The 13804-nt window shown below is 35.2% G+C and overlaps 1 protein-coding gene across 5 annotated transcripts in view; it reads left to right on the top strand.

The window, feature by feature from the left end:
• Nucleotides 1-13438, top strand: part of GRM8 (glutamate metabotropic receptor 8) — a 333772-nt gene extending 320334 nt beyond the window's left edge. For 4 of the 5 annotated variants that reach the window (XM_027639805.1, XM_027639807.1, XM_027639806.1 and 1 more), the window contains exons 10-11: nucleotides 6933-7179; nucleotides 12327-13438. In XM_027639805.1, coding sequence (XP_027495606.1) covers nucleotides 6933-7179; nucleotides 12327-12376 — 297 coding nt within the window. In that variant the 3' untranslated portion in view covers nucleotides 12377-13438. Of the gene's footprint in view, nucleotides 1-6932; nucleotides 7235-12326 lie in introns of all 5 variants that reach the window. The other variant, XM_027639809.1, reaches the window with a different exon arrangement.
• Nucleotides 13439-13804: the final 366 nt, after the last annotated feature.

The following is a 13804-nucleotide window of genomic DNA, read 5'->3' as shown; positions in this document are numbered from 1 at the left end:
AAACTGCAATAAATTTTGTGCTGTAGTATATTTAAGTTATAAGACAGTGTGATATTTAACCTATCTTACAAGAAGAAAAAAGAATCAATTTATGTACTGATATTTTAAATTACTTTAAAGATCTACTAGGCAGTGCACAGGATGGACAACAATAAAGAAACAGACTTCAGTTTATTACTAGTTTATTATAAAATATTATAATAAATGTTGTAGATGAACTAAATATGAACCTTTATTTCCCTTCAAAAGTTTTGCTCCTTCCCAATGAGCAGAACATTTAATAATGCAACATTTCTTTATCTTATCTTCTCCAACTTTTGTCACAGAACAGCATAATTTCTGGTGCCAATGTTCTGTGATGTTTTCTGCAAAATCACAGACTATGTCTACAGGTGTCACACATGAACAGAAAGCTTTTTCAAATTTAGCAGTTACAGAAGAACTAAAGCATCTGAAACTGGCATACTGAAACAAGCAAAGGGAAGAGAAGAGAAAAAAACTTAAAAATTGAAACAGGCAAAAAAATTAAATTTTTTTTTAAATTTTATGGTAAGAGGTGCATTTGCTAATAGAAATGACAATTGGCATTATTGTCTGTCATGTTGAGAAAGTATCATGTTGCTATGAATCATAGAATCATACAAATATTTGGGTTGGAAGGCATCTTTAAAAATCATCTTGTTCCAACCCCCCTGCCATGGGCAGGGACACCTTCCCCTGGACCGGGTTGATAAGGGCCCCATCCAGCCTGGCCATGAACACTTAAAGGCATGGGATAGCCACAACTTCTCTGGGCAATCTGTTCCAGTGTCTCACCCTCATTGTAAAAGATTTTTTCCTTATGTCTAACCTAAATCTACCCTCTTTCAGGATAAAACTGTTGCCCCTTTTCCTGTCACTACAGGCCTTGGTAAAAAGTCTCTTCTCTGCCTCTCTTATAACCCCCTTTATATGTTGAAAGGCCACAACAAGACGCCTTCCCTCTACAGCACAGGGAGGAGGGCTATGAATGCTTTCAGTGTTTTCCTGAGAAAAGACTCATGTTTTCTCCACCACAAACAAAGAGGGACCATTTTGGTGTCTTACCCAATCTGAGGGATGCCTGTAGATAGATGACATTTTATGATGTATCATTTATTTCCTGGTTATAAATGGTCTGTTAAAGGCTTCTAACAGCTGAGAGTGAAGGCAAAAAAGCTATTGAGGAAAAAAACTTGCTACAGGTCTGGCCTTATAAAATCAAACGAGCTGAAGGAGCTGAGAAGATTCATATAAGAGACATAAAAAATTTGGTAATAAGTATAAAGGAAAAATTAAATCATAATTCAATCTTCTTCTCTGTTGCTATCAGTGTGGGACGTGTTCAAGAGTGCCTGTCTCTGTATATCTGTCTCAGCAGGATGGTTCAGACTCTAGTGTTTGATACCAAGGCTATTGCTATAGCCTGTGGAGAAAGATGCTTCTAAAGGGAAAATTGTATAGAATTAGCCAATGAGAATCATTAGACCAGCTGTGTCTTTTTAAACATCCGTTTCTTTTTGGACTGCAAGCAGCTGAATTGACTCTACACTAGGCAAACTCATAGCTTGAGATGCACTGAGTTCCCTCTGGTTTAACACTTCATTAACTGCTGGACTTGTTCATATGTGTTACAAGTACTAGAAGTTAAGAGAGCTTGCACAAAAGTGCTGCAAATTTAAAATTTACTCAAGGGATCACAGTAGCCATATCTCCCACCTTTCCAGGAAACACTATCAAAACAGATTAGGGAAGAGAATGGTTGAAAGGTACTCTCTATTTGACCTATTGAAACTGAGCAGAAAAGAAAAATAAATAGGATGAAAAAATTAGCAGTTCTGTAGAGAGCCTGGATATAATCTTACATGTGAAAATAGGGGAGGACTTAAACCAAGGAAGCAATCTGGACAAAGTTGTAACATTACCACTATTTTTCTTTTCCTCTAGTGAAAGGGGTTGCTTTGTCATGAACTTTGCCTCAGCAAGCACCAGAATGATGGGATACTACTGAGAAGCTGGGGGAAATTTTGTTTCCAAGCAGTGAAGCCTAGCTAAGACATAGTCATTCAGCTGTCTGCACTAGAACAATTTGGTGCACACAGCTGCTTTGATGAATAGAAATTTTTCAGGTTACCAGGGGGGCAATTCAGTTTCAAGTACTTTAAAATTGAAGAACTCATGAGAGTATCTGTGTTCTAATAAAATAGCATCTTTCTGTGCCACAATATTTCCTATGTAACATTTTAGGTTTCTAAGTAGAAAGAATGAGATACATACTCCTGGAATCTATGGTAGAAGATAGAAAATCCCTAAATAACTACACACTAATTTCTATTTTAGCTGTTGAGGCTATATTACCAAGCTTTTGGGATCCTTCTGATGAGGAAAGGGTCCAGGTCATTTGTGAGATAGAAAGATCATATGTCTAAGTGGGGATCTAAATCTTTTACATGAGAGACAGCCTTTTGTGAGGAATTCTTTGTCAATTGGACAGGTTAAAATCTGTACATAAAAAATCCTATATCGGTTCTGAAGTGGGGTTGGGGTGGGGGATGGAGACAGGAAGATATTTAGGCGTCAAGTTTTTCCCATAGTATAAAGTGGTTTTTTTTCTTTTGCTACCAATATTTTAGTTTTCTGACTTGTATCTTCTGACTGTCAAGAACAAGGAGAATAGATATAGCAGTCTTTGTTACATCTGTGAAAGGCATTATTGGACAAAAAGTTTGTAGTTCAGAAGGGATTTTAGTGTGAGGAGGACTGAAATTCATTTCAGTGTAGCTATGAATCATTTTGAGAAAGGAACCTTTATTCTGTTGTAACTTCGAGTGAGCTACCACTGTGAGACACATGAAAAATTATTCAGACCTCATATCTTATTAAACTGAACTACTTTTGTTGCTCCTTGATTTTTAGAGCAGCTAATTCTGTTAAAGTTACAGGTAGTTATGTTCCCAGAATAATAAAAGTACCCAGAATGCACAGCCATAAAACATCATTGTCCTCTAGTCAGGGATAAAACAAGGGAAGAGTCAGACAGAAGTCAGACCAAGTATGTGGTAGGTATCCTGTTTGCTAGACTTGTGATTCATCAGGCTGCAAGAATGGGGATTCCAAAGACAGAAGGATTAAATGCAGGAGATGTTCCTGTCCTATAAATAGACATTTAACTTGCAAATAACCATTTAAAAAAGAAGTAGGGCTTCTTGTGATAGGACAAGGGGTAATGGTTTCAAACTAAAAGAGGGTAGATTCAGACTAGATTCAAGGATTTTTTTTATGATGAACATGGTGAAGCACTGGAAGAGTTTACCCAGAAAGTTGGTAGGTGCCCCATGCTTGGAAACCTTCAAGGTCAGGTTGGAAGGGGCTCTGAACAACCTGGTCTAGCTGAAGATGTCCCTACTCACTGCAGGGGGACTGAACTAGATGACCTTTAAAGGTTAACATCCAACCCAGACTATTCTATGATTACAGTAGGAAAAAAAATCAGATTCACACTATCACTGACAACTCAGTCAGTCTCCAAATAGCAATTCATTAGCATATGAAATCAGACTAATGTACACACTCCACACAAGGTGTACATGTGTTCAAAGCCTTCCTCTCAAGGCCTAGCAAATTTCTTGAAACCCTTCTTTCTCACTGGGTCATTAAAGGGTAAGTAGTATGGGTGATCCATGAACAACAGGATCCCTAAAACTGAAGCCCTCTAAAGACTACATTCGCCATTTGAAAACTGTCCTGTCCAAAAACTCCCAGCTCACTCTATTTTAAATGTTTCAATAATTATAGCAGCTGGTTCAAAACCACAGCAATCATTAGAAATAAACCCCGCTGCAGAAGAACTGTAATGGGCAACACGAAAGTAACATTTTTTAAAATAAGCTGTTGTACTGATCATCAATTAAATCCATAGAAAATAGATGTAATGACATACCTCATGCAAAATATTTTCACTAAGTATAGTGAAATCCATAAGTTCTTATTATTTCCACGCATGTATAATTAGATTTAGAGTTGTTTCACTTCTGAAACTTAATTGAATGTAAATGTCTAAGCAGACATTGACATAATAAGAGAAGCATCTTTAGTATTTCACAGAATCACAGAATATGCTGAATTCGAAGAGACCCACAAGGATCATCAAGTCCAGCTCTTAGCCCCATACAGGACCATCCACAAGAGTCACACTATATGACTGAGATAATCATTCAAGTCTTGAAACCTGTCAGACTTGGTACTGTGACCATTTCCGCAGGGAGCCTCTTCCAGTGCCCAGCTACACTCTGGGTGAAGAACCTTTTTCTAATATCCAAAAAACTTCTGTCACTGATCACCACAGAGAAGAGATCAGTGTCTACCCCTCCTCATCCCCTCCTGAGGAAGTTGTAACTGCAATGAGGTCTCCCCTCAGTCTCCTCTCCTCCAGGCTGAGCAAAACAAGTGACCTCAGCCACTCCCCATACAGCTTCCCCCTAAGACCCTTCACCATCTTCATTGCCTTCCTTTGGACACTCTCAAATAGCTTAATATTTTCTTTATATTACAGTGACCAAAATTACATCTTGGCACTCTGGGACCTCTTATTGCAAAAAAGGTCACTGAGATCTACTATAATGCATAGATTTGTTGTTAATATGGCTATTAAATAATGTACTTATTTTACCTATAACATTCGGAGGTTCTTTATCCTTTCTATCATCTCACTTTATACTGAACCATGACAGAAGACAAGCGTTACAGCTTGGGTACTTGATAAGGAATAAAACAATACATGTTTAAAAACCAGTTTTTGTTACAGAATCCATGGGTGAGGCTTAGCTAGCCATTTAACTACCATGACATGGTTTTTAAAAATGGCAAGACTTCAAAAAGGATTTTTTTATGTTTAATGGAATTTTCATACGCAGTACATTTTTTTAAAGATATTACTTGCATTGATTTCAGTTTTGAAGATCCCATTAGGAAATTTTAGCTTCTTTAGGAACCAAAATACTTTTACTTTTGGACACCAGTTATGCAATGCTTAACACTAAAAGCCACCTACTGTACCAGTTTGATTGGAGATTTGGTTCAGAGGGAAATGAATGCATTGGTGGTGCTGTCTGCGTGTGAACATGCATCTGCACAGAGATCCTTCCACAGAAGTCTGAAAAAACTTGCTTGTTAATGTGACCATGTAAGGTTTTCATTAGAAATGTTAGTACGTAATATAGCTCAAGGTCTGCTTTCAGGCACACCACTGTCATTTTAGAGATTGAAAGAAACAGAACTATTTCACTGGTGTGAGAAAAGATTATATTGCATTCATTTCCTCAAGTATTTTCTTGATATTTTATTGAAATGAAAGAATATGTTGCTCCTACAACTTTCCTCAGCACAACAGAAAGGCAATGCTAATTGTCTTTTCAGTCTGGTGCTGTCCCTGAAAGTGGGTTCAGCTTCTTACAGATTTTAAAGAACCGTTAGTCTTTTCTTAAAGAGTAGATTGGCCAACCCCTCCTTTTGTGGTACTATTTGGCAGTTTTCTATAGAAATATACAGTTACTTCATAAAATGGTTCAGAGTCCATGCTTTTTTTCTTACGTGACATTGCTTTAAGTGGGAGAGCAGAGTTTATTTTGATCTCTAAGGAGGAAGTATCTAATGGAAAAACTTTGTAGGCTGAAAGGCATTAAAAATTATCAACTATAATAGTGACTGCAAAACAGTTTATTATATCTCTACTTTTCTGCCAAGGGCCAAGTCACCCAAGGGCACTTCATAAAAACTGATGATCTGAAGCTGACGTTGCAGACAGACTTACCACCTTATCTCCAGGTTAATGTGATGGTATTGGCCAGTGCTTAAAACCATGCCTGGCAACAACGTCAGTTAATCATCTGCCAAGGTATTGAGCAGGTTTTACTTCAGTATCTTTCTCAGTATAACAAGGATTACTGAGAGATTTCCTACCTAACACAGAACTGTAAAGTAAAATTCTTTTTTCATAACATGGCTAATAAAATATAATTTCCTAAGAAAAAATAAATGTTGAGCAGAACTAAAATTAGTATTTATAATATACTAGCTGAATATTTCTTCAAATAGAAACTTCTCTTTGCTGTTCTTATGGAATGATCATTGTCATCTTCTTTTATGAGATCATGGAAGACTAGAGTTACCTTCTTTTTGTAGGTGATAATGAACAATAAATAGATTTGCTCAGAGATGCCAGATTTTTCCTTTGTATGTATAGGGAACTGAGATCCTCTGTGATGTAATTTTGTGGTTCCTCAATTTTCTGATTTTGACTATGACATATTAAGAATTTTATTGTGTACCAACAGAGCATTGTGATTAGAATTCAAAAGTAGGTGGGAAATGTTGAAAACAAACAAACAAACAAAACCCAAACAAACTCAAGAATATTCAAGCATCGCTATGAAGAAAGTAATATTTTTTCTGAGTTTGAAACTCAAAGAGTATATCAAAGATTTTGTTAGATTCTGCATTATGCTGCTGTCAGTTGAGCCATACTGCATGCACTGTTGAATCACCACATGTCATATTGGTGTAGAAACTTCTGTCTGTTAAAGTAGGTGATACACAGCTAACCCTATTGTCATTCCTCTTTTCTTGTCCAGACATACTGTTTCTTTTCTAAAGCTCTGTTTGCTTCAGCATCTGGGTTACTTTTATGAGAATGAAGTTTCAGGAATATTATGTTGTTTCTATCACCTACTCTTAAGGTTATAAAACCAACATGAAACAGCCATACTCAGCTACAATTAAAAGCAACCAAAGCCAAGAGTTCTTCTGATGTATGTTCCTTTTCCACATACTACTTTTAAGATAATTACTTTGTTTTCCTTCTTATATTAAATCAACATAACAATGATTTTTATGTTGTTGTTTCTTTCCTTTCCCAGATGTACATCCAGACAACTACACTTACTATCTCCATGAGTCTAAGTGCTTCTGTGTCTCTGGGCATGCTCTACATGCCCAAGGTTTATATTATCATTTTTCATCCAGAGCAGAATGTTCAAAAACGGAAGCGGAGCTTCAAGGCTGTAGTGACAGCTGCTACAATGCAAAGCAAACTGACCCAAAAAGGAAACGACAGACCAAATGGCGAGGTCAAGACTGAACTGTGTGAAAGTCTTGAAACCAACAGTAAGTCATCTGTAGACTTTCCCATGGTCAAAAGTGGCAGCACATCATAATAGATGTACGTTCACAAGAATGCACTTTCTTTTAATAATAAACTTTATTATTTTTGTTGCTTGTTCTGCATGAATCCAGAGATGTGTCAGAATTCATGTACTGCTAAATACAGGAATGTCTAGAGTTGTTTCAAAGAATTTGATTTTCAAGGATGCTAGTAAAGAAACAAAAAAGCACAAGCAGATTTTGAAAAGCCACATCTTTCAAAAATAATTTGTTTTAGCTAGTGCTAATTTGCTGTGTTGTGCATTGCTGTGCCAGTTGTGATATGTCCTGACAGTTCATGAGGTGTATTTATGGTCATCATTGTATATTCAAAACTCAAAGGCTCTTGAAAAAATGTATAATGGAAACAGTTAACATTGCTTTTATTTTGCAGTTAGATATGGTAGCGAAAATTATGCTTTTTACCTTTCCACTCAGCTCAAATTTGTTGACTTGTTCATTTATCATGACTCATGACTAACACTTTCCAGAATAATGCTTCCCATCCAGGTTTTTGTTGTGGTCTTACTCATCTTGGTACAAAATGGTGATAATTCATATAAAACATAATCATTACATGTTCTGATATGTCACCAGTTTGTAAAGGGAAAAAATTCTTTCCCATGTCAGGAAAGTTCTTGAATCTTGTTACATCTCTAAGTTGCTCTAGAATAGAAGAAAACAGAGTTTATAGCTTCCATTCTACCATGTGACATACCATCTTATAAATTGGACTTCATAATAACAATAATAATCAAATATGAGCAGAGCCATTAACTTTACTCCCAGTGCTTAGCAATGTAGAATTGTTTTCTATTGAGCAGTTAGGGTTCGCATGTGATGGACAACAGCTGTTACAGTTAAATTTTTCAGTCATTTTACATATTTTAGATATGACATGGTTTATTTTTAGTTTTTATTACTTTGTGATGGTGTTGACAGATGATTAAATAGTACTATTTTGGTTGAGCACATTAAGACAAAGCAGTACCAAATTTTCAGAAAAATATTGTATTTATTTATGAAAATTGAAACCCCCAACTGAATTCAATCAGAGTTTTCCAGATTGAAGGCTATATAATAATTTGTAAGTTTACCATACTATAGTTGCTGGTGCATGGAGGATACTGAGAACAAACTATTTCACTTGAAAAACTCACGACCCCTCAAAATGCTTAAAACTGCTAGAGTGAGCTATGGGTTTATACAGATTCAGATTGTGATATATAACAAAGGACAAAAAAAAAGAGACATAGAAATTTGTGGATCAAATAAGAGTGTAGGAATATGAAGAACTCAATAATTTTGCAAATCTTCAAGAAGGCACCAAAAGAAAACTTTTCCTGAGTATGCAAATTTGTAAACTTCTGAGGAAAGGACAAAGGAGGGTTTTCACAGTAGGGTGAGAAAGAGTATTAATAAGAAAATCTTGGGTATCTGATGTTTATCTACTGTACCTAATTAAGAAATGCTCTTTCTGATATTCCTTAAACTTTGATTATGCATAATTCATGGCAACAGCTGCTATTGGAAACAAGTCTGCTTCTCCAGTAGTGCATGTATGCAGAGTAATGCTTATTTACTGTGCTCTAAACATGATTTTAACAGTAACAGATCTATATAATCCCAAGCTCACTAGGAGTGTATCCTGACTAGGCTTTTATCCAGGCATCATAATACTTCATAGGCTAAAATTCAGAGTCAAGTCATTTGCACTCTAGAGAGCTCTCCCTATGTAATTGAGCTCTAGGCCTCAAGGTGGGTTTCTTTCTTCCGCAAAATAGTTATCAAAATTTTTGGAAGTTCCTGTGAATTACTAGTACACAATGCCACATAAGCCTTTTTCACTAGGTCAATAGGAACAACTTCTCAATATAGCAAATTTTTTTCTTTCACTGACTCCATGTGAGATAGATTTTTCTTTGCAGCGATAGTATATGAGGCTGATTGCAAAATATCAGTCTACTCCTAGGATACCAGAAGTGGGTAGTGTTTCCCACCATTTACCAAGAACAAATACTGGTAATGATAGCAACACCATCACTAGGTGAGAAATAGGGTGAGACAGTCAGATAATTCCTTTTTCTTCCTATCTAGAGACAGTTCTATCTAGTCTGTCCTGTTCCATGTAACACACTTTATTCTATGTTGTCTCCACATAAATACATTCATGGTTTTGTTTTGTTAGTTTTTGTTTGTTTGTTTTGGTGTCTTTTTTTTTTTGTTTTTGTTTTTTTTGGGGTTTTTTTGTTTTTTTTTAAATACATTCATAGTGGAAAACAAATTGTTTCTGGGAGATACGATGAAAAAAAATATCCAGATGCAGTTACAGAAGGCATAGCAATGGCAAGTGCTTTAAATGCATATAGATCAGATCAGAATAATCATTCTGAATTGTTTTAGATCCTATTTTATTTTATTTTATTTTAATTTATTATATTTTATTTTATTTTATTATATTTATTTTATTTTTTATTTTTGTCTTGTTCCAACAGCAAAGTAGTAACTGGAGCTATAAAAGACTGTTAATTCCCAGAAATATTTTGAGCCAAGTCCGTTACTTTTTCTGGCCATCTATGCTTGCCAAATGTGGTTCGTGTTGTTACTGTGAAATGCTAACAGTCTTCAAGAGCAGGACACCAGCTGCTGAAGCTTTCAGATCCCCAAACAGGAACTCTAGGCTTATTCCACTGAACTATAAAGATATGTGCAACGTTTATCAAGTGAAAAAAAAAACAAAGATTGTTTGGAGATGAGATTAGATTTAATATATTTCAAACTACTCTCTATGCTAACTTCCTGTGCTGTCATTTTTTAAAGTAGAAACACTCAGAACTCAAAAGGATAATTTTTTCTTGATCAATTCTAGACTAATTATATTAAAACTATTTAATTCTCAGATATACAACAAAATTACAAAAATTTAACAAGTTACTCTATATCAGATGAGGTGTAGCAACTACCATATTTTTGTATTTTGAGCTTCTTGCAAATGTCCTCAGATAATTCAGCTTACTGAGATGTGATAAATCTGATTATGTTACATTGCTGCAGGCTAAACACACGCACATGTAAAGTTATTGCAGAACTCAGCTCATACAAGATAATATGGTAAGCTAGCTTAACCTGATCGTGTATCTCGGCCTATTTTCAGGGAAAGGGAAAAAAAATAAGCTCTGACCGTTTTGTTCTTTTGTTCCCAAGTGTGCAGAGTTTACAGATGTGCATTTATTTGTTATTTCTTAGCTGGGAACAAAATCCTTTTATACTTTAAAAACTTGGTGCCATTTCAGCAGTCCTGTGTTATTTTCAGTAGGAACTTAATGGGCAAAAGGAAAAATAGAATCCTCTCAGAAATCCAGCTGTGGGAGCATGGGAGAGTTCAGATGGGATCAGTACATCCCATCTGAAAGATCTGGAAGATGTAAATGAGGCTATATTTGCTTCAAGTGTCCCAATACATGCAAATAAAGCTGTTTCATATTGGTGCTCAACTACTATGATCAATTATGTGAATGACTTCCTTCACGTGCCAAAAGTAATTCTTTCATGAACTAGCTTTTCCAGACACAAAGTACTAGAGCTACCTGTGCAAATGAAAGTAAGAAATATTACATTTTGAAGCTTTCTTTTGATTATTCATTCTTATATATACCTTCTTAGGGAACAAAGTTTATAGTGATATGTTAATCATCATGGTTCTGCTGTGTCTTAAAAAATTACACGTGCAGTATTAGGATCAAATTTCTCAGAAAACCAAAGAAAATTCAGTTATTTATACTACCCACTATTATTTTGTGTCAATTTTAATGATCCTTTATTTAGTTTAATCTTTGATGCAGAAGTGAGAAATTGTCATCACTTAGTTTCTGTAATCTATTCTTCACATATCATGAGATTGTTGGGCTGAATTTAGGAGTTAGCAAGAAGATTGCTTTTCCTATCTATCTCAGCAGTTGTCACCAGATTCTATACAGAAAACAAGAAATTGAAGGAAGAAAGGAAAGTATCGGAATAGAACTTTTGAATCTATAGATGAGGAAACTTTTTTACCATCAAATTATTTTCATCTTGTCAGCTGAATTCTTCAGTATTGTAAGCAGAACATGTCTGTACCAGATGTAATATAAAACATATTTAGAAAGCCAAATTCCTCTCTATGCAGTCTAACACAGACCTTATTATAGAGACAAAAAAGAGACTCAGTCCCCTAGCAGTCTGATTTTCCATGTACCAAACTGATATAAAATTAGAGAATTAATTTAAGAAAGACCTAATGCCACCACTTTCATCCTCCCACTGTTACATTAACCTTGAGTGATATCACATAAGTCATATTTTTATAGCATATTTTTAATATTTTTATAGCAAAAGGATAAGATGTAAGGGCTAGAACCTCATGCAAACTTTCATTAAAAAATCAGTTTTTCATGTTAACGATAGTAAAGATGTTGAACTTTCTCAACATATTGCCTCATTCTGAACAAGGGGTATCAGCTTTGCTCGAAAGAAGACATGATCTGCTGACCATCAATATAAGGAAACCATCCTTATAATGGTTATAACAGTAGGTGCTGTAGGGACTACATACTCAGTTTCACTAATTTGGAGAGATGTTTCCTAGATTAGTCTTTGCTCCTTTCAAGAAACATAAAGGTTCTTCTAGATGGACAAACCACCACGAGCTGCAAAGTTGTCTTTAACCAGTAGAAGAGAAAGAGAATTCCAATCTCTAAAGTAAAAACTGTCTATATACAATTCAGTCAAAATAATACCAGATGTTGAAATTCTGTTGTGGGTATGCTGAAACCACTCATCATTATTCCTCTCTATTGACCTCTGCTTGCACAAATCATCAACAAAATACATTGTTATCAAGGGCACAGAACTTGAGATCCAATTTAATCACCATTTCTATACATTCTTAAATAGTCTTACTTTATTCCGTGAATATAGCCCATATTGTTAAAAAATATAGCAAGACACTGTCTGAGTTCAAATGCTAAGTATGTTTTTTTTTCCTTCTCTCTTGATTCTAAAATTCCTGAACTTTTTTTTTTGTTTGTTTGTTTTGATTTTGTTTTTGTTTTTTATTTTATTTTTATTTGCAGCCTCCTCTACCAAGACAACTTATGTCAGTTACAGCAATCAGGCAAACTGAGCAGGGATGAAATTTACTGGAAGATCTGCAGGATTGGATCTTGCAAACATAGACTTTACCACCACCAGAATTCAGTCCTGAAAATGTCAGTAGACTACATTCAAATAAATAGTCAGTCTCCTAAAGAACAAGGATTAAACAAGAGACAAAAGGCAAAAAGAGACAGGGGAAGGAAAATCCAGTTTTATAACATAGAGGCAGAGTGTCAAGCTTCTGAACTGTTCACTCACAAAAGGAAGCAAATCACAAAAGGAAAACAAATGTTAGCTTGTGAAAAAAAAAACTGTTGAAATAAATCATGTCTGATGTTATATTTGTAAGTACTTTTTTGTGATTGTGACAATTTCCTTTCCTGTCCTACATTGTTCAACTCGTAAAAGAAAATGAGTTTGTTTCTTGTGACGGCTGACTGAACTAAGTCCTGGGTTATGCTAAAATAAATGCAATGGTCAACGCATGCTAATTTTTATACAAAATAATTTATTTCTAATAATAAAGGAATGTTTTGCAAATGTTGAGACTTGTTTTGTTGCAGTTTTAAGGGAAAAAAAAGTCTTTACACTGTTGTCTATTGTTTGTTTAGAATGTGCAGTAAAGGTGGGTGTACAAATAAAATAATAATCATGGCATCAGAAGAATGCAGTGTAAACTCTAAGCATGTGTGTGTGTGTGTGTGTGTGTATGTGTGCACCCGTGTGTGTACGTTTGTGCATGCCTGCCTGCATGTGTGTGTGTGTGTGTACTCTGCAGTGTGTGAATTTATTTGTTCAAAGCTTTGTGACTATATTTTCTAATGGAAGGATTTTTTTCTCCCTTCTCACCCTCAAAGTAAGTGCATTTTATATGTTTGTAAAGTAAAGGAGTCCTGTTGGTAATTATTTTGTATGATTGTATTATATTTTTGAGTCTCCACTAATAATTTGGATCTTTTTAATTTCTGGAACTTACAGTTTGTAAGACTTTATGACAGCCAGACTGGATTAAGCTGAAAGCCTATTCAGCCTAATATCCTGTCTCTGTCAGGGGAATGTAGCAGTTGCATATCTCAATAAAGGTGACTTTGAAATAACAGAAGAGAAATCAATGGAGAATTTGGAAAGCAGAAACCTAGTGAATATATGTACTATTGCCTTATAAACACCTACAAATCAACGAAATAAATGTCCACCTACAATCTTCACAGCTTCTAACTCCCATGATTGTATGAGCATTAGAAATTATTATGCAAAGAGAAAGAGAAATTCATACAGATATCTATCATGTTAATAAACCCGTCTAAAGAATTTTAAAAAGACAGCTAGGAACTGTCCACTTTGTTACTATACCTGTGATGTTCTTTAAGACTTTTTCACTCCGTACAGTACTTACCATTCGTCAAATTGATGAGTCTTCACATTCAACTGATTATTAAACATTATGTCTCCTGAT

The sequence above is a fragment of the Corapipo altera genome, unplaced genomic scaffold (genome assembly GCF_003945725.1).
Source record: "Corapipo altera isolate COAL_440 unplaced genomic scaffold, ASM394572v1 1b, whole genome shotgun sequence".
NCBI classification, from domain to species: domain Eukaryota; kingdom Metazoa; phylum Chordata; class Aves; order Passeriformes; family Pipridae; genus Corapipo; species Corapipo altera.
The sequence above is the reverse complement of the archived record's forward strand: the minus strand, read 5'-3'. Positions and strand labels throughout refer to the sequence as shown.